The sequence below is a fragment of the Prinia subflava genome, chromosome 23, assembly GCF_021018805.1.
Source record: "Prinia subflava isolate CZ2003 ecotype Zambia chromosome 23, Cam_Psub_1.2, whole genome shotgun sequence".
Taxonomy (NCBI): domain Eukaryota; kingdom Metazoa; phylum Chordata; class Aves; order Passeriformes; family Cisticolidae; genus Prinia; species Prinia subflava.
In genome coordinates, this window is record NC_086269.1 from 5994008 (window position 1) to 6021670 (window position 27663).

The window sequence follows — 27663 nt, forward strand, 5'->3', positions numbered from 1 at the left end:
TGGTCACAAATTACTTGCTACCTTGATTATTCTTGGCTTAAAAAAACCAAACCAGCTAAGGTCAGACAGAAAAATGGCAACTGCCAGCATTTGAGTTAAACAAAGATTAATACTAGCATCAGTAAGAGCTAAAACTAATGCTTCCAGATTCTTTATTTGATAGACTCTTTACTTAGATAATTAAGGGCTGTCTAGCTGTTCCTGTGGAGTAAAGCCCTGCAGGAACACTAGTAAGGAAAAGTTGGAGCTTGCAGTGCCTCAGAAGGGGCAGAGCCATGCCTGAGAGCACTGCACTGCTCATTTAGATGAAAGCATTTGTGGATGTGCAAATGGACTTCAGGAAAGAAAGGCTGACTCCAGATGACTCCAGTAAGTAGCCTGCAGGAATAGAGTCACACATTCATTCAGCTGTGAAGATTTTCCCCCGCCTCCTCTTCACTCGGAATATGCAAGGTTGATATTGCATTGAGATCTTTGGGAATGTAGCTCTGAGGGTATATGGAAAGAAGCTTTTGGTGTTTGTCACTTGTTTTTCTCTCCCAGCCTCCCTAACAAAAAAACCCCACCTCAATAAAAAAGGGCCTGTTTTATAACTTTTAATTTAAAGCCACATGAATATGTGTATTTTTCTCTTACAGATCCTGAGCGCTGGACAAACATTCCTTTGTTAGTAAAAATCTTAAAATTAATAATAAATGAACTCTCTAATGCCATGGAAGCAAATGCATCTAGACAGACAACTGCAGATTGGAGCCAAGGTAAAATACTGGGTTTGCTTTTTCTCTTTGCATGGCTTAAATCTACTTAATCTTCTCTTGAGAAGCATTTATGATATAGGAACTTTGTGACAGTAAGTCATGTACCTGTAACTACAAAGGCTTGAATAGTGATCCAGAGGATAAGCTCATAGAATCACAGAATCCCAGGCTGGTTTGGGTTGGAAAGGACCTTAAAGCTCATGCTGTTCCACCCCCTGCCATGGGCAGGAACACCTTCCACTAGTCCATGTTACTCCAAGTCCTGTCCAGCCTGGCCTTGGACACTGCCAGGGATCCAGGGGCAGCCAAAGCTTCTCTGGGTACTCTGTGCCAGGGCCTCACCACCCCCACAGGGTACAGTTCCTTCCCAATATCCCATCTAACCCTGCCCTCTGGCAGTGGGAAGCCATTCCTCTTGGTCAAAGTCCCTCTTCAGATCTCTTGTTTTGTTGTACAGTTTATCATTAGCATGTCTCTTCCTTCCCTGTGCTGTATTTAAGTGCTACCAATCTCTTCAAGGTAAAAATAAATAAAATAGGAAAATAAGATCAGTCAGTGTTGTGCATCCTTAGACCTGAAAATTCTTTTGGACTAGTTTGGAAGATGTGATCTGACCATGTGCAAATAAAATTACCTTTTCATGGTGTATCAAGCATCCATTCTTATTGTTGCCTTTTGCTCGGCTCCAGTTCTGGAATCATTCTAAAAGGATAAGAAGGATTGTAGGTCTTTCTCTTCATCCATGCACACATGCAGGGATGTGTTTGCCTACAAATTCCAGTCCCCTACAGAGTGATCACAGACTGGACCTCTTGGATTTGGATCATTTCTAGAATTTTTTTCCTAAACAGATGATTCAAATGACATGTGGGAGGATCAGGAAGAAGACGAGGATGAAGATGAAGGTTTAGCAGGACAGTTCTTATCAGATATTCTTTCCACAAACAAGTATGGTGAGTAAGAGCTTGAAAGTTCTCCTTCAAAACAATAATCAAATAGGTGACATCCTAGTCGAAGTTTCCTTCCCTTGCCAGCAGCAAAACAAAGGCTGGAGGCACAGGGAAGGAATCCTGCTCTGGAATTGTGAATGAGGACCTTCTAGAGAAGCCATGGCTTTCAGCAACATGGTGTTAAACTGTTGCACTATAAATAACATCACCTGGGAGTTCACAGGTGCACAGGTTTAACACATGGGAGGTTCCTCCAGGTATTTCTTCTAAAGAGAAAATTGCTGCTCAAAGGTGTAAGTGTGACCTCAGCATAGCAGTGTCCTAGGGATGGGTGAGCTTGTTTGTGGAGAGACCTTGAGGAGCAAGTGCTGCACAAAGAGATGAATGGGTGCATCGTCTCCCAGTTTCATGTAGCCTCAGAAGGGAGAACTTGACAGGGAAACAGCGAGGGACCCTGTTCACATTGGCTCAGAACTGGCAAAGTGTCACCCTCCCACGGGATTAAAGCAGAAGATCCTGGTGCATGGAATTCCCAAACCTGTGTGTGAGTGTCCCGTGTGTGCCTGGCTCATCTGTGTGTTCCTCGAGCCTCCACTGACCCTGGTTCTGGGTTTCAGTGGTTTCTATCACATGATGTAAAGGAGCAAATATTCTGGATACAATTTTCTTTTTCCCCAGCAAGCTGAAACTATTTGCTTTTGGATCCTTGGGTTTCAGTAGCTTAATAGAAAACTTCCTGAGATAGTCTGCTCATTTTGATGTTAAAACCTTCTGATTTGCCTCTGACAGATGAAGATTACTATGAAGATGATGAAGAGGATGATCCAGATGCATTAAAGGACCCTCTTTACCAAATAGATCTCCAGGTGATGCTCTGGAATGAGGGGTTTTATCAGATTCAAATCATTTCCTATAAGCTTTAATTCTTTAACTGTTGTACTTTAACAAATATGTAAGCACTGGAAGCACCAGTTATTGACTGTCATCAGTTTCTGTTAATTGAAATTACTTGGGAAAGGGCCAGGTGTCCCAAGAATTTCTGCAGTTATTTTTCCTTATTATATCTATAATGTGGAAATGTGAATGAACAAAACTCTTTGAACAGAGGTAGATGAGACTTTTCTACCCATGATCTTCACAGTTACTGGGGTAGGTTGGAGAGTGAACATGACAGAATTTCATACTCCAGTTGGAGATGCTCCCACCCAGTCAGCCCCTGTATTACATTCTGCTTTTCCCACCACCTGCAGCTGTTGATAGGCCTTTCCCTCTGCTCCCACCCTTTTTCCTCTGCTCCAACCCTTTCCTCTGATTCCACTCCTCTTGCACCACTCCTTTGTGTTCCCTTCAATCCTGGGGTCTCCCTTGGGATATTTCTCCTGGCAGGTGGAAGCAGCAGGGTTTTTCCCAGGAGGGTGGTGCTGACAGGGTGTTTCTGTCCCTCCCAGGCCTATCTCACCGACTTCCTGTGCCAGTTTGCACAGCAGCCCTGCTATGCCATGTTCTCCGACCACCTCAACGACAACGAGAAGCGAGTGCTGCAGGCCATCGGGATATAGACCCACTCCAGAGACCACACCTTCCAGATCTGGACAATAGGTTATTTTTGGCAAATTCCACGTTTTATGATTGGACATAAAACATTTTCCAGTGTCTGCCTGCTTTGTTCCAGGTTGACAATGGCCTCATTTTGAGCCTCATCTTAACACGCATCTGCAAAGGGAAGGAGTCCTGGGAAAGCAGCAAGGACATTGCACATTGGTCTCACCACAGGAGCACTTTCATTTTCCACAGTAACTCTCCAGGAAGTTCTTCAAGATAAAAAAGAATGTGTCCTTACTATTTTTAAAAGGAAACTGTCTCTACCTGTGAAGAGGCACTTTTAGTTTCCCACAGTACAGTCGGACAGAGAAAGGAACAAGGTCACTTAAGGATTGCTTGCAAAGTGGGAAGGTTGTTCCTCTTGGCTGTTGTTCCTCCTCACATAACACAGGGTAAATATCTTGATCCTACAACGTGACTTCTTTTATAGAACCACAGACTCTTTTCAGAGCTGCCTGGATGGGATGGAGCCCAGTTCACAGGAGTTTGGAGGGGAAGCTGAGACAATGGACCTGAGTGCATATCTTCTTTCCTGGTGTGGACAGGGTTCTGTTGCTCTCATCTCCCGTGGGAGCAGTTTTTCACTAACACTTGTGTGTGCACATGCTCAGAGGAAGCCACCACTGAAATTTCTGTTCCTGTGGCATGTGATTATGGAAGACTGGTTTTCTGGAACACAAGGAGCCACAGTTTTTAGGGGAAAAAAAATGGTTGTATTTAACATATTTGCTCCATGACAGCCACTCTGAACCCCTTTACTTTTTTCACACTCCTGTGTGTATTTTTATAGAGTGGTAAAATAACATTTGCAAATTGATTTCCCCATGAGAACAGCGTGATGTATCTCACAACACCTCTCTGCCTTTGGTTCCCTTTTGGGGAAAATTAAATAAAACTATTAAAATGTACATTGGTATCCTTCTTATAAAACAGATTTAAAAGGAACTCATGCTTGTTTCCTGAAGTCACTTTTTAAAGACATATTTCTCCTTAGGACACGTTCTGTACGTGCTGCCAGAGGATGTTTGGGTGTTTCACGGAAGTCACCTGGACAGAAAGGGAATCCTGTGCTCTATCTGCTGCTTAAAACAACAGGCTCAGCCATTCCAGTTTCCTTTTAAGAAAGGCACTTGCTGTTCCTTTGTGGAATCGTTTGCTTCGACATTTTATCAAAACCTCCATAACCTGGAGTCCTTCTGTATCTCACTGGTCTCATGATGTGCCTCAGAACGGGCAGAACCAGGGGGAACCCCCATTCCTTGCAGACTCCTGAACTGTTCTCAATTTCTTTTGTGCCTAACCAACTCTATGAGAAGCAGAGTTTGAAGCCTGATTTTTATGTGTCTAACAAGGTACAAGCTCTTCCCATGCCATTGACTCTGAGTCTTTCTTCCCTGGGGATTCTCTGATCTGTAAGAATATCTAATAAAAAGGGTGCCCGACCCTCGTGTAATACAGTCCAGCAGGAGTTTTGTTCTGAGGCCTCTGCCTCTCGGCTGTCACTGAAAGGGCCAAAAAATTAAACTGAACAGTGCAATTTTGAAAACCCACCAAGAAGCTGATGGCTGCAGTGGTGTGTCCACCTGACTGTTCCAGAGGTGTCAGGAGTGTTGTCAGAGGTATTGGTCCCAGCTCTAGGAGGAGGCAGGACCAGCTTTTTTTGACAAACCCAGCCATCCATACTTGCAGAAAAGTGGATGCCAAACATCTGGAAGCACTGAGGTGTGGTCAGGGTGTTGGGAGTAAACAGCACATTGAAGGCTGGTTAGCCTGGGCTCGCAGAGGTGCCTGTGGGGTTCGTGTGCACTCCAGTGGGAGCTGGAGCTGGCATCCTGTGCCTCAGGAGGGGCTTTAGCCAGATCGGAGGGTGGATTTAAACAAGACCATGAGAAATGAGGCTGACATTAGTACAGACACTGAACTGAAACAACTGAGGGTGACTGTCATTGTGCCAAAGTTCCAAAAGATGGATGGGTCAGTGCCATGTTCCTGCTGGAGCTCACCTGTGTTTTGGGTAAAAATGGCTTTGATTTGCAGTTGTCAATGTCTTTTCAAGGTGGGAGAAGGGAAGGGGATAGGTGGCATTGTCTCTACATGTAAAGATTCACTTACCTGAGTTTCCCACAGCACTGATGGACAGAAAAAAGGCAATGTGTCCCTTTCAGATTGCTTGAGTAGTGGGAAGGTTGTTCCTCTTGGCTGAAGTGGTGGTCTGCACTCTCCCTCCTTCATCCTCAGCTCGGATGCAGCCTGAGCTGCCTGGGCATGGTGCTGCTGCATGGCAGCTGAAGCTTGGGCCCAGCCCGAGGGGCAGGACTGGCACAGGGATGGTGTGGTTGTACAGCAACTATTGCCAGCACCCTCACTGTGTGCAGGGTGGTCTTGGCAAGAAATAGTCTGACTCAAGCAGGCCCTAGGAAGAGGCTGGGTAAGATCTGAGAGAGTGCATGAGGGAGACAGTTTGAGGGACCTCTGCAAAGTCCTGCTGGTGCTCCTGACTTCATTGCTTTTCTGCTTAACCACTGTCATCTTTCCTAATAAAATTCTGAAGGCTCTGTGATGTGTCTTTATACAAGGATTGAGTTTGCTGCAGGAATTGTGCTGAAAAACCTCTGACCCATAACACAGCGATTGCTCAGGATGGACACTGCTGGAGTCTGTGAAGCAGTGTGTGAGGTCTGGTTTTGAGATGCAGCACCACTGGTGTTGTCTGCTGTTGTGAAGAAACAAAACTGATGGTATAGAGGTGACTGACAGTGTGTTAGAAAACATAAACTAAGGTAAAGCAGGGGGTGGGCTGTGGACGACTGCACAGCCAGGGACACATGCCACTACTGCGTTGGTGCCTGAGACACACATCGCACTCAGGAGTCGGCTGTGGGAATGAACGGGCCATGTTTGCTCCCTGAGTGTTCTCCGGGGAGTAGCACGAAGCTCCGACCCCACGGACCGTGTTCAACCAGCGAACCGCCCAGCTCGGACCCTGGAATGAGACTTTATGCATATTCATCAGTATTTTACTTTTTTGGGAGTGGGGTTTTTTGAATTAACAATAAACTCTTGTAATGTAGAATCCCGCCTGGCTTCCCCGTCTTTACCCGGGTCTGTACCTGGGCAGCGCCGGTACCGCCCCGGCCCTTGGCGCTCGGCCGTGGGTGCGTGCTGGGGGCTGTAGTCCAGGGCTTGGCAGCTGCCAGCGCGGTGCCCCGATGCACGCCGGGAGTTGTGGTCTGACGGCGCGGCCGCAGGCGCGCTGGAAGGCGGGAGCGTGGGGCACGCCGGGAGCTGTAGTCCAGGGGGGCACGCGTGGGCCATGGCGGCGGCCGCGGCCCCGGCGGGCGGCGCGGGCCGCTCGAAGGTGGCCCCGAGCGTGGACTTCGACCACAGCTGTTCGGACAGCGTCGAGTACCTCACCCTCAACTTCGGGCCCTTCGAGACCGTGCACCGCTGGCGCCGCCTCCCACCGTGCGACGAGTTCGTGGGGGCCCGGTGAGCTGGGGAGCGGACGGGATGGGGAGGGGGGCTCCCGGCGCCGCTGACCTGTCCGTGCCGCCCGCAGGCGCAGCAAACACACCGTGGTGGCTTATCGGGATGCGATCTACGTGTTCGGCGGGGACAACGGGTAAGGGGAGCCAGGAACGCGGGGAGCAGGGCCGGGGTTGAGGGGAGATGGCTGTGAGGGAAGCGGGGTGTGAGGGGAGATGGGTATGAGGGGAGATGAGTGTGAGGGGAGATGGGTGTGAGGGGAGATGAGTGTGAGGGGAGATGGGTGTGAGGGGAACGGGGTCTGAGGGGAGCAGGGCTGAGGGTCCGGGGCCGCCCCTATCCGACCCCCGGCCCTGTTCAGCCGCCTCTCCCGTCCCTCCCCGCAGAAAGACGATGCTGAACGATCTGCTACGCTTCGACGTGAAGGACTGCTCGTGGTGCAGGTGGGCAGCGCGGCCCCTCGCTGTTCCTGGGCGCTGGCAGGGCTGGGACACGCCGCGGCTTCCCTTAGCACCTCGGGCTGGGTGTAAAAGTTTGTGGCACTACCCGAGTACCCGGGAAGAAGTGTCACCTCCGCCCAGCACTGTCACAGCTGCTCCCTGCCAGCCTGCTGTGTGCTGGGCCATCGGGGTTATCGATGTGCCCGAGGGGAGGCCGGGCAGCACAGCAAGGGAGAGGACCAGGGGGTCACCTCTGTTCCTGCCGCCTGTGGGAGGGCAGAGGGACCGGGTGTGCTGCACCCCTCGGGCCAGGAAAGGTGCTGGGGGGGCTCACACCTTTCTTGGCTCCTTTGCTTTGCACTGGGCAATCTTTATCTCACGTGTGTCTCATTTTCTAGCGCTGCCAAATAGATTTCAGCAGCAGCATGTTTGTAACCATTTATACTATATTTGCTGTTCCATAAAGTCTTAGTGCAATCAACAGTCCAAAACCAGTGAAACACTCAGGAACAAAATAATAACTTCCAACACTTGTTTCTTTTCTGAGTCTGCACAGTAGCTCTGAGTACCCAAAGCACGACCAGGGTATTTGACTGCTGCTGTTGTAACCTGTGCAGGGCTTTCACGACGGGGACGCCGCCGGCACCACGGTACCACCACTCCGCCGTGGTCTACGGGAGCAGCATGTTCGTGTTTGGTAAGGCAGCAGCAGGTTGTGCTGGAAGTGGTAGATATGCTTCTGTACTGGTTTCAGAAAAGAATGAGAGATCTTTAGGAACTGTGGAAGATCTCATTCAGTAGCAAATCCAGTCTTTTTGAAGGCTGATTGTGATTTCAACTTTAGTTTGGAGATAGTTCGCTGTTTTATTTAAAGATAACTTGAAGCTCATTGCCATAATGATTCTTTAGGAGGAGTGGAGGAGAAGTCTCCTTCTTTGGCAGTCCATTAGCCAAACACTTTATGCAATCTGAAGTTTCTCCTAATGCAATGCCTGGGAGTGTGTGTGCTCCATTGCCTGGGAGTATAATGGAATTCTTGTTGTCCAGGTGGTTATACTGGAGATATCTATTCCAATTCTAACCTGAAGAATAAAAACGACCTCTTTGAGTATAAGTTTGCAACTGGGCAGTGGACAGAGTGGAAGACTGAGGGAAGGTAAGAGCTGGTGTGCTTACCGTTGGGGGGGTGCTTTGGGGTACTCAAAGCTTTGGGGCAGTGAGGGTAGCTTCGCATCATTTCACATGGCACAGTCAGAGCTAGTTACAGTGCTGATGTTAGGGCAGCAGCATGATTGCTGCTCTGCTTTCTCAGCTGAAGTTTTTTGGTTCTACAGGAGGTTTTTTTGCAAGATCTCCATTCCAGAAGGCACTATAATGGAAATTTGTCCAAAATCCACTCTTCATGTTTCAGGTCCATGACAGAAGGGATGGGAGCAAAGGGAGTTTGGTTTTTTTCTGAATTGTTTCAGTTTTAAGGATAGCTTGGAAATTGTTGATCCTTCATGGACATGAGCTCCTGAGATTCAGTGTTCCAAGGAAAATCAAAATCACTAACACATTGCTTCCTAAAGTTGACTTGGTGCACATTTCAGAATGCCATTTCTGACAGTGATTGTGATCCAACTACTGAGTGTTTTTTACAAGGGCCTGGACAGGATAAGGGGGAATGGCTTCATACTGGCAGAGCAGGGTTGGATGGGATATTGGGAAGGAATTCTTCCCTCTGAGGCCCTGGCACAGGTTTCCCAGAGAAGCTGTGGCTGCTTCCCTTGAAAGTGTCCAAGGCCAGGTTAGATGGGGCTTGGAGCACTCTGAGCTAGAGGAAGATGTCCCTGCCCATGGCAGAGGGTAGGGCTGGATGGGCTTTAAGGTCTCTTTCTGCTCCAAACATTTCTGTGTTTACCACTCCCCAGCAAGGGTCATGTGGGGTCTTTACCCAGAGTCCTGTACACAGCTGAAATTCCTGAAATGCTGGGTTCAGTGGAGAGAGGGAAGAGAACATTGATTATTGTGATTTGTGGAGAGGGATGAGGAATCCATTCTTGTGTTACTGTTGCTCACCTCTGATGAGTACATTATATTTCAGAACAGAGACCATAGTAATTTCTGGCTAATTCTGGTAACATGGGACATTTTGGAGAGTAATTTTTGCTCAGTTTACAAACTCACATTCTGCTTGTTGTTCCCCAGAGTTGCAGTGTTTATGCAGCCCAATGACCTCAGACCAGCCAACAGATGCCTTGTGGCATCACAAGTTTGTTCAACCTGGCTGATTTAGTTAAAACAACAAAGATTGTGGAAGAGAAATCACAGGTTTGATTTTTCATTGTGGACACTGCATCTTGGGAACAATCCTGAATGATCCCAAATGAGTATCCTGACCTCTGTCCTGGTCTCATTTCTGTTTCACTTGCTGAGTCTCTGGAGTACATGTGGGATGTTCATAGCAAGAGTTGATTTCCACCTTGCTCTACCAGTGGTGCTATGAATTTCCCCATTATTTAACTACATTACACAAAATACACTAAGAATATTTGAGTCCTGGCAAGGAATTAGTTGAGATTTTTTTCTTTTTTTCCTGTCTGTGTTAAGGTGGTTTCTCTCCATTGAAGCCAGCAGAGTGCAAAACTAATACACACCTTCAGAGGCTCACTCAGTGTTGGGAGGGTGCATGGCAGAAGCAGTTTTGTGCAGGGGACTTTCTTCTTCTTCTTACATGTGCATTTTAGCTCTTAGATCCTTCTGCAGCCCCTGTGCAGCTGCAGAGGAAAGAGTACTGTCTGCATTTTCTTCCTCGCAGGTTGCCAGTGGCCAGGTCAGCTCACGGTGCGACAGTGTACAGTGACAAGCTGTGGATCTTTGCTGGATACGATGGCAACGCACGGTATGGGGCAGTATCATCCTCTCCTTGACTGCTTTTGTGAAATCCCAGCCCCTCAGCTTCCACCTTTGTAGAGACATTTCCATATTCCAGGAGTTTTAAACACTAACTGTAGCTTTGCAAACCCAGTCTATTATTGAGCATTGCAGTTTTGCAATTCACTGGTTCAAATAAGTATCTGCTTAAAGCCTAAAGATCTGGTTGCTCAGAGTGGCTGTGGATGTGTAATTTGACAGCCTGCTTGGTTGTAAGGCTGCAAAATGATCTTTGGAATTTGGTGAAAGCATATTTCTTGAAAGATCCCTGGCACAGGCTGGCTGATGTTGCTGAAGAGTTAGAGAGCAAAGCCTGGATTTGCTATTAAATCATCTGACAGAACTAAGAGCAACGTGTCAATTTTTTCTCAGAGGTCTCTGGAAATCCGTAGTATTTAGGTCGAAGAGAGGTAGGATTTTTTGTGGGGAAAGACTGGAAAGGAGTGGTGCTGAGATGTTGGAGAGAGCCTGGTGCTTTGTCTCACAGTATCTCCTTGCATTTGCTGTTGGTCTGTCAGGGAGCAGTAAATTCTGGACATGTCATTTTTTTTCTCTTGTGATGAACTTGAAGAGTAATTTATATTGATGTACAATTTGCATCATGGGAGCACACAGAGATTGTCAGAAATGAGGAGCTGGATTGCCTCTTCTTCTGAGGAGAATCTTCAGAATAGTGTCCAGCTCCACAAAGTCTTCAAGAGAACTGCTGATAATTGGGAAAACAGATGGGATGTCTGTTATTTCTGGAGGACGAATTGGTATAAGATGCATGACTCTGTGGGATTGTTCACTGCCAGCTTAGGGAGTCCCCCAGGGCCTTGGGTAGTTCTAAGGAAGGAGTGGGTGAGAGGAGCTGTCTAATTTATGTTAAATATGTCTGATCATGTTAAAAAAAAGTCTTTTTATGGAACTTGAGCCTCCAGGCAGATTTGAACAAAGGAAACATCTGTAGTTACTGTGAGTAACTTGTTCTGGGAACAGCACAGTCAGAGATATGTCAGGCTACCTGCTTCATCCTCCTTTCTGTATTTAAGGAAGGAGTCAGCCATGTAAATAATTGTTGTGGTCAGTCTCAGTAGTTAACAGGGATGATCAGAAGGAGCAGGGTAATAAGGGTATTTTGTAAAAATCCTGAAGATTAAATAGCTCAAATCCTTAAGCTCCAGACTGAGTTGCTGTATGTAGCTGTTAACAGCAGTGTACTTTAACTAGAAAGATGCTGAAGCAAGCTGGGGTGGGGCTGTAAAATTTAGGTATAGGACTAAGGGATTCTAATAATTGTTTTTCTGTCAGTGAAAGTAGGAGAGTGTGCAGAAGGAATGTTGATGAAATAGGATTTCTGTCCTTTCACCACTGTTACAAAAAATCAAACATTTTTTGTGTTATGGCACAGATTAAATGACATGTGGACAATAGGCCTGCAGGACAGAGAGCTGACCTGCTGGGAAGAGGTAAGAAGCTTTAATTTCAACTAATACATAAAATTCTCTTTTTTTATTTTCTCTTGTTTTAATGTACAATTATTTAAAATTCCCCATGCTAGACTGCACTGCTCTTTCTTCAGAATATATTTTTGACCCACAGTGAAAAGAAACAGTTCAAATTTGATTTGGTTTGGGTATTTGGAAAACCAAGTATGTATGAAAGGGTGATTTTTTTTTTTGCTTGTGAATCTGTGAGCTGGACTTGGACTTCCCATGGGGGATTTGCTGTACTCCATGTGGAAGGGACTGCATTCCCACTCTGACCACCGCATTCCCACTCAGACCACTGGCACAGACTGGGAGCTTTGCTGGCCAGCTCACCAAAGTCCTGATCCTTACAGTACTGGGAGCTTTAAAGAAGTGGCCTCCCAACCTTTTTATCCAGGGAAAATCAGACACATAAGCACGGCAGGAGTCGATTACCTGTCTCCAGCTTTACAGGGCCCATGCCATGTGCTCTCCCTGGCTGCACCTGTGTCCCGTGGCCCTGCAGCATCCTCAGCATGTGGAGTTGTGCACTGCAACAATATATTTCTGATTTTGAACTTCATTGTTTCAGATTGAACAAAGTGGTGAAATTCCTCCTTCCTGCTGTAATTTTCCCGTGGCCGTTTGCAAAGACAAGATGTTTGTTTTCTCTGGCCAGAGTGGAGCAAAGATTACCAATAATCTCTTCCAGTTTGAATTCAAGGAAAAGATGTAAGTGTAGACAGTTAAGTTGTTCGAAATCCACAAAATCCTTGACTGCCTGAGTTGCGAAATGTAATACTTAAGGGTATTGAGGGAGAACGCTGTGTCTGCTGGTGACAGAGTTAGAAAATCTAGAAGAATTGTAACAAAATGCCGTTTCCTGTCCCAGCTGGACACGGATCCCCACGGAGCACCTGCTGCGGGGCTCGCCGCCCCCTCCGCAGCGGCGATACGGGCACACCATGGTGGCCTTCGACCGGCACCTCTACGTGTTCGGGGGCGCTGCGGACAACACGCTGCCCAACGAGCTGCACTGCTACGATGTGGACTCCCAGACCTGGGAGGTCATCCAGCCCAGCCCAGACAGTGAGGTAAAACCTTCAGCTCATGTGTTTTCCTTTCTGCTCCATCTGTTTTGACTCATTTTTGCTGTGGACACTTTTTGACAAGAGCGTTGGCTTTTAGCTAAATAGTAACAACTCCTTCCCACTGATGGTTAATCAGCTCAAATATTGTGGGTAGGAGTCCTTAAAAATTAGTCAGTGTTGACACATCTGAAACTTTGCCTAACACATTTTAAAGAAATACCATGAAACGCTTTGATATGTGTTATGAGTCAATCATTTGTTCAGTGAAAAGCTGAACAATGAATTCAGTGTGTACCAGTGGTTCATAGGTTGGCTGTGTGATGCACTTGAAGCAGAATTCAAAACTAGACAAGGTTTGATTTGTCACTGTAATGCCCATGTGCATAAAATCTTAGAAATTCTGCTTATACATAGAGATGTGGCTGACAAAAAGTACTATGGAGGCTCAGAAAGGGTTGTTTTACTATACTTGCATTAATAAGAGAAATTTTAAAATGTCTGTTTTTACATGGACATCAAAAGGCTGTAGACCACCAAGTGCCAAGGAAACACTCAAAATGAGACAATACTTAAAAAAACAGATGAACATATTAATCTCTTTCTTTTGCTACTTGCTACTCATGCAAGGCAGCGACTGTGTGATAAAATGTCTGTTTTTTTCTCATAGCACACTCACAAATCCTGTCTGGGATCAGCTTGTTATCCAGGTATAAGTGCCAAGGGCTCACCTGGTTTCAGTGCGTATTTCAGGTCATGTAAGTGAGGGTCATTTCATCCCAGAATGCACAAGCAGTTGTTCCGTGAAGCCCACACCAGTGTGCGTTGCTGGCTTTGGGACAGCAGCATTCATTGTGTTTATTAAAGTGAATAGATGTTACCTTAGGTGATGTTAAGGTACTGCAGCTGATGTCACAGTGGGTTTAGGGTGTGAGCTGCTCTGCAGATGGAGATGCTCCATGTTCTGTGTTGAGCACACAACTGCACAGCCTGAGGTTACACTGCAGACAGCTGAGTGCTGCAAGAGTTAGGATCAGGTGCAGAGTTACTGATGTGGCCAGCACAGGTGTGACAGGGCTCCCCTCTTGAGAGCTGTGTGGGGTGTTTGGTGTGTTTATGTGTTTGCAGACACGTCACAGCACTGGATGAGCTGGAGAATCCCACACACACTGCTCAAAATTAACCGTGCTCATGGGCCTTGTTGGGAACTGTTATCTGACCAAAGGATTTCACAGCAGCCTATTTAATGCTTTATAAAGCTGATTTATTGTCACATGAAATTAATAAAGCTGCTTCTTTGACTTTCTAAAGCCACAGTTGCCTTCAGGACTGTAGATCCTTTCTGTTCCTGCCAGTGTTACTGTTAGACATGTGAGGCTTCAACAGGTATTGGTTCTTTGGGACATAATTGCTTATCGTTTCCAGGAGCAGACCTGCTCCTGGCAGTGTTGGAAACCAGAATTATTCCCTGAGTTATCCCCTGCTAAATTTCATTTCAGATTTCAAAGCCCTTTTCTTTGTCTTTCTGTAACCCCAGGCAGAGGTCTGTTAGTTGCTTGTATTGCATTTTGCAGTTTCTTTCTCTGGTACAGCATCTAGAGACTGATTTGGTAGAAATGGGAGGTAAAACTGGTGCTATTGAAGCATGTGATAGTAAATTTTTCTAAAAGACTGATTAACTGCAAAACCTGAAAGACTTTCAACATTTCAAGTAAGATTTAAATTTTTTTGTGCCTTCTGGAGTCATAACTACGTAGTTACTCAGAATCATTTTCCTAAAGTTTCCATGAGCTTTTGGCAAAGACTTCTGAAGGTAGCAGTGAATCTCTAATACCATCCTGTTCCCTGGATGCTCTGAACTTGGATTTTCCTTTTTTATCCATCTCTTGTGAACAAAATTATTCATGTTAATTTCAAACAAATTTCAAACAAAAATAGAAGTTGATAACTGCAGTGCTGTCTCAGCACTTGAGGGTTTGGGCCATGTGTGAAGTGATTGTGACCTCTGTTATTGTGCAGCAGAATGACCTACCTTGACTTTTAGAGTTGGGTTTTTTCCTTTCCAATGGATGTATTGTAGAGTTTACCTTTTTCTTGCTCTGTATTGTGTGATATGATCTTAGAAATGCTGCATTAGAACTTTGCTGAAGTGCACTATAGCAGGGTTACTTTCTTAGTTATGGTCACATGATGCATATCCTTAATTCTTTCTTCTTTGGGATGTTTAGCATGGAATGGGTAAAGCCTCTAGAGTCCAACATAAGGTTTGACGCTGATTAAACTGTTAATTCAGTGGTGATTTTTAAAGTGCTTTGCAAAAGAGATTACAGAAGAGATTGCTTACACTGAAGGAAAGTCATTACTGCCATTCCAGTCTTGTTCTCTGAACTTTGGCCACCCAGAGAAGCTTTTCAGGGTTGTCAGGGAGGGATTTGGACTTTTCAGACCTATTTGTGCCATTAGTAGCAATAGGCTGTCAGGTGGAAATTGTATGTCCTCTGCTACCCTGTTACGGGCAACACAGAAGGTGACAAGTCACACAAGACTGAAGAATCTTGGGGTTGTTACCTGAAAAAGGTGGCACAATTTGGGCATTAATCACAGTAAAAAGTGGAGTGAGTTCTAGGAAGGTCCTAGAGGCACTTCTTGAGCACAGACAGTAATTGTGTGTCAGGTGCTGCAGGTGCCCTGAGGCAGTCTGGCATTTTGTGCATTTTGAGTAAACAGGTAGAACAAACCTGGGAATAGATCTGGCAATGGACTCGTCGTAGTCCTCTGCCCAGGGTGCTCAGAATTCTTGGTAGTGCCTCGCTGTGAGATGGAGGATGAATGGCTTAATGAGTAGAAGAGGGCAAACTGAGACGCAACAGGGCAGTACTTCAAAAATAAACCAGGAGCTGCCATTTTATGCTTTAGGATGTCTCCAGAATGAATAACAAGACCTCCTTGCTGAGCTGCACAATTGCAGTCTGTAGTTCCTCAAACCTATATATAACACACGTACATATATATTGTACAGAGCACACAGAGCTATTCCCCATTTTCACTGTGAGATGATCTTCACAGCTGGGGGTTCTCCTTTTCTAAGGCAGCTACAGGAATATCTTGTCTGAGTCCTCGTCTGCCTGTATAACACTGCCAAAGCTTCCTGGTGTGCTGGATTTTCTTTATACAGGGCTACTGAAGGATTTCAAAAGCAAGAAATAGATTTTTTGTTTGCCTCAATTTTTCCCATTGAATTGAAAATATCTTTTACTTTCAGAAGAAGGTTAGAGCAGCATAAGAAATCAGCAGGCAGTTTTCCTGCTGATTTCCTTTTCCAAGAGGAAAAATGCCTCATGTTGCACAGTTGACAGACATGTGTGCACGTGGCAGTCATGGCTTGTGCTACAGAGAGGAGTGTTCTGCAGGGAATGACAGGAGCTCTGGGTCAGGCAGGGAGCACAGCCAGTTGTGGCACAGACCAGCCGAATCCAAGGTGGTGTTTGGAGCAGCCACTGCCTCATAGAGGCAGGGTGTTATGTCAGGAAGAAATAAATTCTCATTCCTCACAGTTCCCATCATCTCCCTGTGGCTGCAGGGACTGGCGAGTCATCCATCTCTCCTGAAGTTATGAGGGAAATCTCTAAAACTTGTTCTGGGAAATATTTCAGTCTCACAATTAGGGCTTTCAAAGCCAAGAGCAATAAAAATCTCCAATTTTCAAAGCTCTTAATTTTTCTTCTAGTAAGCCAAAAGGGAGGTTAATGTGCTGGTAACCTTCTTGGGCTTACTTGGAGGCTCAGTTTTGGAGGTTTTCAGACAGATTACAGTGATGTGGTTTGTAGGCAGCTGAGGAAGATTAAAGGACTTAGTCATCCTCCTGGGGATGAGTCTGCCCCAGTCTCCTTGAGCAGAAATCAGTTACACCCCTCGAGGTATCTTCAGGCAAGAGAAACATGTTACTGTGTGCACAGTGCCTGGAATTCCTGCAGCGAGCCCCGAACAAGATCTGCCTCACACGTGGGCAGGGTGGTTGTCAAGGTATCGTGTTCTACTGGGAGAGATAAAACTGAGCATTTCACAATCCAGAGGGAAGACTGATACCTTTAATGTTTATAAATAATTACAGTGTTCTGGCTTATATCCTTTTTTAAAAACCTTTTTTAAAAAATGTAGGAGATTCATACCAGTGCCCTTTGCAGGTCCGTGCTCAGTGAGCTGGAGAGAGACATCTTGAAAATGTTTGTATTTATAAGAATCTGTGCATCAGAGTACCTGTAGCTCACGCTATTGTCCACTTCTGTTTGTCAATTCTGTGTTCATATCCTTTCTGAAGGGTGTTCATTATTACATCCTTTTACAGTATTCTCCCAGAGAAAGCAAAATGCAAATGATGTGGATGATAGGCAGGAGGAATATTTCTGTAACTCACTCACTGGTAAGGAATTGTAACAACACAGATTTAATGTGACCTGCATTAAGGTGGTATAAAACTGAGTAACAGAAGGACTTGAAATATGCTTTTTGAATGAGGAGCAATTACTCTGGATAAACTTATGCCACCAACCTTGAAAGACAACAGAAAATCACAGCTTTCCTCCAATATTTACTAATTGTGCAGAGTTTTGCCAATTACTGATTACAATAACAGTCCACTCGAGGATTTAGTTTTCTTCTTAAGGTGGGTGCAAACAGTTGTGTTTCAGTTTGGCTGGATACATTTATGAACAGAGTGTGTGGTCTGGGCTTCATGGTTTCCTGTACAGCATCCCTGGAAGCAATGACTTAAATTCCCAGTTCTTGTGGAGAGCTGGGAGAGCTCCTGGTGGTCTGAAATGGCTGGAAGTGCTGTGATATTCTTGGTTCTAGAAGCTGCCACAGTGTAGTGTCATTAAGTAACATAAATACACGATCCTTGTGTTTATTAGATAGATCTTCCAGTATGACATCTTCCCGTGTCGTGTTCACAAACCAGGGAGGTTGTTCAGAGAAGAATGATTGAAGATGGGAAGCCCAGTGACCAACTATGAAGTCTCTTTTAGGTGTAGGAAATTAAATCTTCCCTGGCTTACCTGGGGAACAGAGGAGTTTTCATCTATCAGTGAAAGATGAAAGAAGATCCAGCCAATTCAAGTTGAAACTAGAAATATCCAGACTGAAAAAGAAAGGAAAACAAATGTTTACAAATTGTAAAGAATGAAAGTAATTATTGGAACATTTAATCAAATTTTTTGTAAAGTCTTCATTACTCTTAAACCAGGATTTTCTAAAATGAAAGTTTTCCTCAAAGAAAGTCTAAATTTCATTATATCTTCACAGAAGTTTGGTAGGTTGGTTTGTTCAGCAAGTCAGATTAAGATCTCGAAAGTACTATTATGGTTATTAGATTTTTGAATGCATGCCACATGCCAAAGAGAAACAAATGGTTGGTCACTGGATTTCTGTCAGCTGTTGTCAGATTTCAATATATGATCTTTTGTGATGCGTTCATTGGATTTGGCTGGAGTTTGGCTCGTTCTTCAAACTGCCTCATTCTCTCTGATGAATTATACATTGACATTGCTCTTTAAATTTGCAACTGATATATACTAAAACAATTTTAAAGGAAAGAACAATTGCTATTATTACAGCTGTAAATAAATGACAGACAGCCTCATACCCTGACCTTTGTGGTTATACCACCACGTGTTTGGATGTCATTGTTAATGGATTTACCTTCTTGTTTTCATTCTGCTTTCTCCAGTGAATGCCAAATGGAAAAATCTCATCCTCAGTGTAGAGCATAATTACAAAGATGTCTCTGTTGCATCCTCTATCACTTACCATAACCAGAGCTGATACTGCAACAAGCTTTTGTTATTATGACTTTGCTTCTGAGCGTGGTGATATAACCCAGAACTCCCCCATGTGCTGGGCTGATCCCCCAGCGGGGGGAGCAGGGCAGGGGGGGATTCTGCCCCTGTGCCCCACTCAGCTGAGACCCCACCTGCAGAGCTGCCTCCAGCCCTGGGGTTCCAGCACAGGAGGGACGTGGAGCTGCTCACACTGAGAAAAACTTCCTGTGCTCATTTGAGTCGATTGGCTCCTCTCTTCCCACCGGGCACCTCTCTGAGGAGCAGCTCTGAGTTCCCTGCAGGAAGATGCCTCCTTTGCCTTCTCTCATGCAACCTGTGCTCCAGCCCTTGATCACAACCTCGATGTTGGTGTCCCTCCACTGGACTTATGTAGGCCAATGCCTTTCTGTACTAGGGATCCCAGAACTGGGCAGAGTTCTTCAGCTGGGGACTTGAAAATAGTGAGTAGAGGAGGACAAGTCCCTTCCCTGAGCCTGCTGGCACAGCTGAGGGGCTGCTGGCCGTGCTGCCAGAGGATGCTTCTGAACCCTCTGCAGCTCCCTGCCTACCACAGCTGTGTTCTACAGAGCTGTGTTCTGGACAGCCAGTCCCTAGCCTGGATCATTGCAAGGAATGACTGTCCCAAGGCCAGGAGCTGGCAGAACTTCCTGAGGTGCCCATCAGCCCATTTTCCAGCCTGGCTAAGTCCTTTGGAATATCCAGCATTTAAAGTGCTCCAGACAATTTGCTATCAAGCATAGACTTGCTGAAAATGCAGTGCCCTCCCATAACCCGTGAAGCGTTTCGAAGGGGATGATCAGGTTAGTCAGGAAAAATTTGCCTTTGGTAAATCCTTGCTGACTGATACCAGTCACCTCTTTCATGTGGTAGAAGTAGCTTCCAGGAAGATTTTCTCCATGACTTTCTTGGGATAGCAGTGCAGTTGCCATTGGCTCATGGCTAGCCGTGTTCCCAAAGTTCATACCAGGCCAGATTTTTAAAATTAATAGGTACTTTTTGGGTTATAAATGGCACTTTAGGTACTCTTGGGTACCTGCAGTGATAAACTGGATGACTCTGTTGCCATAATCTGAAAGGAGTGACAGCCTAAGGAAAGGCTCAATAAAGAAACAACAGCCTATGAAAAGGCTCAGTAAAATCCTTGAGCATTTGCCTGCTTCTCCTAATTTGTAGAGCCACATGCCTTGAAGTTCACTCTAACATGTGTCTGTTCCAATTTTGTCTGAAAGCAGAGATTGTCTGCACCAAGCATGGGAAAACATTTTAAATCCTTAAACCTCCTTGAACCTAAAGACTATCCAAAGCTCTGTCTGTCCATCTGTTTGAGTTTGATGCTGTTGCCTGGTGTAACAGTGTGAAAACATCTCAGGTATCAACAGCTCCCAATCTCCCAGTAGTGACAGCTCATTTGGACCTGTTTTGGCTTATGGTTTTCTTCCAAGTTTCAGAGAAAAATAGATACATTTTTTACCTTTTAGTTTATGTTGGTTCACCAGGTTGGTTTGTTGATGGCTTTAGGTCTTTTTATTTCATTTTGGCTTTGAGCTGTTAATGATTCTGAAGGATAGAGATGCTCATCGATGTTCCTGGGTTGTGAAAGAAATCTGAGCACATCATACTGACTTTTGAGTTCTATGCAACGATTACCTTCTGTAATACATGCTCATTCATAGCTGAGTGTGAGGAAAATTAACATTTACACAGTTATAAATCTATTCTGTAAATATAAGGCAACTTCTGAGGAGCTAAGAGTAAGAAAGGAGAACCTTGAAATAAGTGCAGATAATTTGATTTTAGCAATGCCCTAGTATTGCCCATAATGTTGAAATTTCTATCACCAAAAGCACTGAAACATACTAAAATGCTTTGAGAAAGGAGTCAGAGAGAGAAGATAAGCACTGCAACAGAACAAGTAGTCCCAGCCTGCAATAATAAGCATAGTTAATGCATTCCTCACAGCCAAGAGAATGAATCTCAATACAAGGAGGTTGAATTTTTTTCCCTGACCCAGTTCTGCTGGCCATACAGAAGAGCTGGACAAGGCTATGGCTCTGTGTGCTGCTGACCTGCAATCTGAGAAAGGGTTTTACTTCATCCTCTTGCAGTGTGTCAGTCAGCTTTGACATAAAACACAGGTTGTCACTTTGGGGTGATCCATCTACCCTATTTTTTCATCAAGACAAAATATGGGGAGGCTGTCTTAGACTTGGGAATAGCTGATGGATATTCCCTCTTCACCACCTTAGCTTGTGATCTGCATTTTGCCTACTTGCAGTGAGCAAACCCCTCAGCTTCTCATCCTCATCCCTGGAAGTGTCCTGGGCTGGAAGGGACTTGGAGCAACCTGGGCTAATGGAAGGTGTCCCTGTCCATGGCAGAGAGTGGAACAAGATGAGATTTAAGGTCCCTCCCATCCTGAATCAGTCTCAGATTTGTGAAGAGCTATTGGGAGGAAGAGGGCAGACAAAAGGCAACTAGTGCAAAATATGTCATTGCACAAACCTTGAGAAAACTACACAGCTACAATGTTAATGTTTCAATCACAGTGATGGGCTCTAAACAAGACCACAGAGCCTTCTCTGGACTGACCCTGAATGTTCTGGATACACAGGGACAGTCTTCTGGAGCTCCAGCTGCAGGGCACTGCTGCTCCGTGTCTGGTCTCTCGTGCTTCCCATCTATACTTTTACACACTTTTGTTTTTAAACCTGTAACCAGGTGTCCTACCCAGCAGTGGCTGAGAGAGTATCTGCCCCAGAGGAAGCTCCCACTGTGCCTTCCAGAGAACAGGGTTTAAAAAAATCTGGGCATGTATTTGGTTTAAGTTTCAGCATAGCAACAGTTAAACAAGGACCTACAGCAGACTCAGAGGTAAATAAAGAAACACTGGAAAGTGAAAAAGACTTGAGAAATGGAAATTGAACTTATTATAGGAGAGAGAGAAAAATTCCACCTTCATATATGCCTTTTCTTCTCTGCTCCTTTTTTCCCCCCTTGCAATTTATCATGAGCTATTTAACTTAAGCTGTAATCCAAGAACCATTTGAGCATTGGCTCTGCATGTGCAAGTTCTAAATTGCATAGAGCAGGCTACTATTGACCCCTGAGTGGAAATGATTCGTTTTACTTCTTTCACTAGTTAATTTTACTTTACAATGCTTCAACTTAATTTATTAAGGACTTTAAGCAAATGTGTTCCTGGTGAGATCAAAATTTAAATCAATGAGTTTATGAAGGGGTTTGCACAGGTATTACTGAGTTTATTTTAAAGTATATGTGCTCAGGCCCAGCGCTCATGCTCAGGGCTGTAATCTCACCTATTTGAATGTTGGCTGGGTGCTCTGGCACAGGGAGAGGCAACTCTAATGCACGGCTTTGGGAGTCAAATTAGAACCATGATGAGCAGCACAGGACAAACTCTCTTTGTGCTGTCTGGACAGGCTACAGTGCGAGTCTGAGCACAGGAAATAAGAGGAAAAAAACCCTTGTGAAATACTTTTATTTGAAAATGATGGCTTGAGTCCTGCCAGCAGTGTGGAAGGATGTACTGAAAGGGAAGCAAAGGTGACTGATGAGGTCTGCTTTTGAAAGCAAAGATTCCAGCTTGTGAAGATCCTCAGATGCAAATCTCATTAACCTTAAATAGAGAAACTACTCCAACAGATGAAACAAGGCGATGTAGCTCAGAGAGGGGTGCCAGCCCCCATCACTGGAGGTGTCAGGATTGAATCCAGAATTTCTTCTGTCAGGCACTCTTAATAAAGTAAGGAGATCACATCGATGGAGAGGTAAGTACAGGATCTAGAGCTGACAAATACATTCAGATTGGCTGTGCCTCTTTGTCTGTGATTTTTAGCATTCCTGTATGTACCAGGAATGAGAAGTTTGGATTCACCCAGGACCACCTGGCGCTGTGCCAGCAGATGAAATTAGAATCACAGAATTACAGAACGGTTAGGGTTAGAGAAGACCTTCAAGATCATCAAGTCCAGTCATCCATCCAGCACTGCCACATTCACCTCTAATCCGTATCCCCAAGTGCCACACACCTTTTGAACACTTCCAGGGATGGTCACTCTATCACTGCCCTGAGCAGCCTGTGCCAGTGCTTTCCCCTTTCAGGAGAAAATGTTTCCTAATATCCAACCTAAACGTCCCCTGCTGCAATTTGACCCATTTCCTCTCATCCTTTCTGACCATCCTGACTAGCAAAGTAGATGGTATTTTGTAGTTGTTTCTCATAGACTCTACCTGGGGTGAGTGTATTCAGCAGCTGGATTTGGCAGCTTGGTAGGTCTCCCAGTGAAAAATTCAAGATAGGACAGGTTCTGGGTGTCTGGTATTGGTGGATGAGGAACATGGGGACCAGAATGTCTCTCCAGCTGTTTCTGCTCCTGAGCTCTGTTAATACTTTTTTCCTCCTGAATATTTTCTTGAGGACCCAGCTTTCCTTCCTTGCACTGAACAAAGTTCCTGTGGCCAAATCCTTGGTCCTGGGAGGGCTGAGCTTTGTTCCCCATGCGAGTGGCACCAAAATGTCACCACTTGCAGCATTGTCATCTCCACATGAGGGTGTGTGCTGGCCTGAATTCTACTGTTCTGATTCAGTAAAACAAACACTCTGAAACTCTCAGCTGCACACTGTTTTGATGAACTGGACATGGCCTTTTCTGTTCCAGGCTGTCATTCCATGTTTTACATTTCTCCCTTTAAAAATGTGGTCTGTGTATTTAGAAAGCGAAGTTGTTTGATTGTTTAGGTTATTAGTAACTGCAGAGCTCTGGTTCCTTCACTGGTACCAACCATTACAAAAGAAAAATCATCATTACAGCATTCCACAGAGATTGTTTGAGTTGAATATGATGTGACTGGCAAGTACATCTTACTTGGGTAAATATTCAGGTGGTTCATGTTTGCTTTCTGGCACCGGTAGTTTCAAAGCTGTAACACTTTTTGATTGGGAAAAAAAAAGTTGTTAAATTCAATGGCTTTTAAAAATTAAATACTAGAGAATTTTAAAAATTATTTTAATTAAAAGCAAAACTAAAATATTAGTTATTAAAAAAAGAAAAGAGAGATGGAAAATTACCTGAATAAGTCTGAAGCAGATGAGGCTGCATTTGAGCTCTGCTAGAACAGTTCTTTTTGTTTGGTTTTGGTTGCAGTTAGTTGTGAGAAAGATGTTACAGTACAGCTTACACCAGCCTGCCTAGCTGTGTAGGAATGTGTCTTGGCAAGCAAACTTCTTACTCAGGGATGAGGTTGGAGCTCTGGTTGATGAAGGTGACAGATGTGTTTTTAACCCATTATAATATGGTTGATTATTTCAATCAGTACATCTTATTTACTGAATGAGATTACTACTAAGAAGAAGCAGAGGCCTTAGAAAATAGATGATATTTGACAGTAATCTCATCCTCTTTAAGAGAGGTGTGGAACTGGGTCCAAGCAGGAATATACTAACAGATCAGTATTATTCCATAACCCATCACAGTACTTATTAGAACCAACTCTGAAGTTTCCTTGGTAAAGGATCCATGAAACATGCTGGATACAGAGGGCATCTTGTTTATCCAGAGCAATCCAGAGGGTTTGTTAAACTGGCACAGGCAAATGTGCCTTTTAAGGTGAGCAAGTCTGTGGTTTGTACATCTGAGAAAAATACCCATGTCCTAGTTTCTGACTAGGGGATTGTCTCCTTAAAAACCATAGTTTGAGGAAAAGAACAAGTCATGGAAAGTGTGGTGAGTAACAGGCTAAATGAGGCTGTGGTGTGATACTGTGGTGAGAGGGGTGAGTTGGTGGGAATGGGAACTGCCAGTCAGCATGGTTTCCTGGAAAATCTGCCTCTCCAGATAAACATAATCTTGTTTCATGTTTGACTTTACTTGAGTGGTGTCTATAAATATGTACAAGAAGCAAAGATTTCTTACACCAGAGGATTTCTTGTTAAGGCAAAGCTTTAATGAAATTTACTGCCTAGAAGACAAAAAGCCTGATCAAACTAGGGGAAAAAAAAGACATTTCTCTCACCACTTGAAGCCTTTCTGTGAGCTCTCAGAGAGATATGCTGACGTGTTCACACACCTTTGTGTAGCCTCAGAAGAAATGAGTTAAAATGCTGTGGTCTGTCCTCTGCAGGAGGGTCACAGTGGCTTTGGCTTGCAGACTCTTCAAAAATCACCCAGTGCTGCAGCTCCAAGCTGGGGTGTGTTGCAGGGATGGTGTGATCCCTCAGCCCTATAAATAGCTGCAGCGTTGGGGGGCTTTTCTTTCTGTGGAGCTGGCAGGATGGAGACTGGAGCTGTGGCTCTGAGGTGCCAGCTCTGCCAACAGCTCTGGCCTTGGGCTCCTGTTCTGCACTGGACATTGCTGGGGCCTTAGCCAGATGGTTCAGCCCTTCAAGCTGTGGGGGAGGTGGGCACTCACAGGCCTGGGGCTCAGGCCTGCTGAGATAGATGATCATTCACCTTTCAAGTTCCTGACAGCATTTGGAGTAAGCTGTGTGCACAGTGATCACATTTGCAGAATCTGCTTATTTCTAGAAGTGTGTGTGGGGTTTATGTGGAAAATGATGTTGGGTTTAATTTTGTAAATGATACATTTTTTAACTGCCATCATATGTAGACCTATGTAGGTACCAGTCTGATGAGAAGGTGCAGTGAGTGAGCATTCTTAAATGTGACTGGACAGTATGTTCTAGACATGCTAGGAAACAATCCTGCAAACGGCAATCTGAGGATGCAAGTGTGTGTGTGAATGTGTGTGCGTGTATGTGAGTGTGTGAGTGTGTGTATGAGTGTGTGTGAGTGAGTGTATGCGTGAGTGTGTGTGTATGCATGAGTGTGAGTGTGTGTGAGTGAATGTGTAAGTGTGTGTGTGAGTGTATGCATGTGTGAGTGTGAGGGTGTGTGGGTAAATGCAAGTGTGTGTGAGTGTGTGTGAGTGTGTGTGAGTGTGTGCGTGTATGTATGTATGTGAGTGTATGCATGTGTGAATGTGTGAGTGTGTGTGAATGAATGCGTGTGAGTGTATGCATGAGTGTGTGTCTCTGTGTCTCTGTGTGTGTATGCGTGTGTGTCTGTGTCTGTGTGTCTGTGTGTCTGTGTGTGTCTGTGTGTGTATGTGAGTGTATGCGTGTGTGTGTATGTGTCTGTGTGTCTCTCTGTGTGTGTGTGTGTGTCTGTGTGTGTGTGTGTGTCTGTGTGTGTGTCTGTGTGTCTGTGTGTGTCTGTGTGTGTATGTGAGTGTATGCGTGTGTGTGTATGTGTCTGTGTGTCTCTCTGTGTGTGTGTATGTGTGTGTGTCTCTGTGTCTGTGTGTCTGTGTGTCTGTGTGTCTGTGTGTGTCTGTGTGTGTGTCTGTGTGTGTATGTGAGTGTATACGTGTGTGTGTGTATGTGTCTGTGTGTGTCTCTGTGTGTGAGTGTGAGACCCTGGGCTGCATTGGTTTGGTCAGCACTCGCTGTTTGTAATCCCAAGGTTGCCGGTTTGATCCCCATACGGGCCAGTCACTTAAGAGTTTGACTCAACAGTCCCTGTGTTTTCCTTCCAGTTCTGTGATTTTCCCTTGTCACTGTTGATCTGTTAATAGCAGATCATTTTTTTGACAGAAGAATAGGCTTTTATTTATTACCTTGCCTTTTTTGTCCTTTTCTTTCTGTTTATTCCCTATTTTCTTTCCCCAGTTACCCAGTGGGAGACTCTTTCATGCAGCAGCCGTTATCTCAGATGCTATGTACATCTTTGGTGGCACAGTGGACAATAACATCAGAAGTGGAGAGATGTACAGGTTCCAGGTACTTTGCTGATAAACATACTCACTTCCATACCAATTCCACATGAGTCCTGTGTGGGGAGTGTCTGGGTTAGCTCACCATGAGCTCCACGGCTTTTAGTCCATGGCCTTCCTACAGGCAGCCTCTGTATTTCAGATTCAGCTTTCAAAGGTCAGTGTGTGTCTTTAAAATCTTTTGAGAAATGTTATTTGGGCAGACATTTTGGTAAGGTGAAGCCATCTAGTGCCTTCTGAAGTCCTACAGAGATCATGACAACTTTGACAAATCTTGGAAAGTGTAGCAGATGGGATTTGCTCTGTTATTTCATTAAAATTCACTGTTCCTCTTCATGTGCTGTCCTGTTCAGGGCTGTGGGGCTGAATGGTTTGTATTGCAGTTTTATCTCCATGGAGCTCTCCCACTCCCATCCAACAGAATTACGGGAACTGAAAATTTAAAATTCAGGATACTCACACTACGTTAAATCCCACGTACACTCGAGTTTATTTTTATTGCATGGCACCCTAAGACAAGTCCTGAGAGCAGGTGAGCCTCCCAGACTCTGAACCCTCATATCTGGAAGTTGTGATGAGACACAGTTCTTCCATGTTATGCTGTGTTATCTGTCCTTACCATCACCGTGGGGGAAGCCCTTCCATGTGCTTGGTTTGCTTGTGACATTCTACTTTATGTGCTACACTGAGGCTGAGTTAATAAGAAAATCCAGTGGTAGTAGATATAACCTTGGTGCTTTTGGTTATAGAATCCGGAATATCATCAGCTGGAAGGAACCCACAAGGACCATCCAGTCCAACCCCTGTACCTGCACAGACATCCCAACAATCCCACCCTGTGCATCCCTGGGAGCATTGTCCAAATGCTCCAGGAGCTCTGGCAGCCTTGGGGCAGTGCCCATTCCCTGGGGAGCCTGGGCAGTGCCCAGCACCCTCTGGGGGAAGAACCTTTCCCTGATATCCAGGCTGACCCTCACCTGACCCGGCTCCAGCCCTTCCTTGGGTCCTGTCCCTGCTCACAGTGAGCAGAGATTGAAGCTGTCCCTCCACTGCCCTGTGTAAGGAAGCTGCAGACCCTGAGAAGATCTGACCTCAGGCTCCTCTGCTTCAGTGATTTGAGATTTGAAGTTTATATAGCCACTGAAATTAATTCTATTTTCTCTGGGGCTTTATATTTTTTTAGTTTTCTTGTTACCCTAAATGCACTCTCCATGAAGACTATGGAAGGCTGTGGGAAAACAGACAGTTCAGTGATTTGGAGTTTGTTTTGGGAGAGGTGAGTAGAATTTATTGGAGAGGTGCCAGTGGGGGTGTTAGTGTGTGTGTGGTGTGTTTGCTGGGAAA

General features: G+C 45.0%; 2 protein-coding genes across 2 annotated transcripts in view; both read left to right on the forward strand.

Annotated features, from left to right (window-relative positions):
- The window catches only part of IPO9 (importin 9), a 39457-nt gene extending 35239 nt beyond the window's left edge, over positions 1–4218 (forward strand). Inside the window, exons 21-24 of the mRNA XM_063418185.1 lie at positions 639–758; positions 1610–1711; positions 2498–2574; positions 3157–4218. Of these exons, the coding sequence (XP_063274255.1) occupies positions 639–758; positions 1610–1711; positions 2498–2574; positions 3157–3267 (410 nt within the window). The 3' untranslated portion in view covers positions 3268–4218. The remainder of the gene's footprint in view (positions 1–638; positions 759–1609; positions 1712–2497; positions 2575–3156) is intronic.
- A 2355-nt stretch (positions 4219–6573) lies between these two features.
- LZTR1 (leucine zipper like post translational regulator 1) overlaps positions 6574–27663 on the forward strand; it is a 34920-nt gene continuing 13830 nt past the window's right edge. Inside the window, exons 1-11 of the mRNA XM_063418347.1 lie at positions 6574–6799; positions 6870–6932; positions 7183–7239; positions 7854–7933; positions 8284–8392; positions 10037–10120; positions 11546–11603; positions 12196–12335; positions 12496–12697; positions 26216–26326; positions 27503–27595. Of these exons, the coding sequence (XP_063274417.1) occupies positions 6624–6799; positions 6870–6932; positions 7183–7239; positions 7854–7933; positions 8284–8392; positions 10037–10120; positions 11546–11603; positions 12196–12335; positions 12496–12697; positions 26216–26326; positions 27503–27595 (1173 nt within the window). The 5' untranslated portion in view covers positions 6574–6623. The remainder of the gene's footprint in view (positions 6800–6869; positions 6933–7182; positions 7240–7853; positions 7934–8283; positions 8393–10036; positions 10121–11545; positions 11604–12195; positions 12336–12495; positions 12698–26215; positions 26327–27502; positions 27596–27663) is intronic.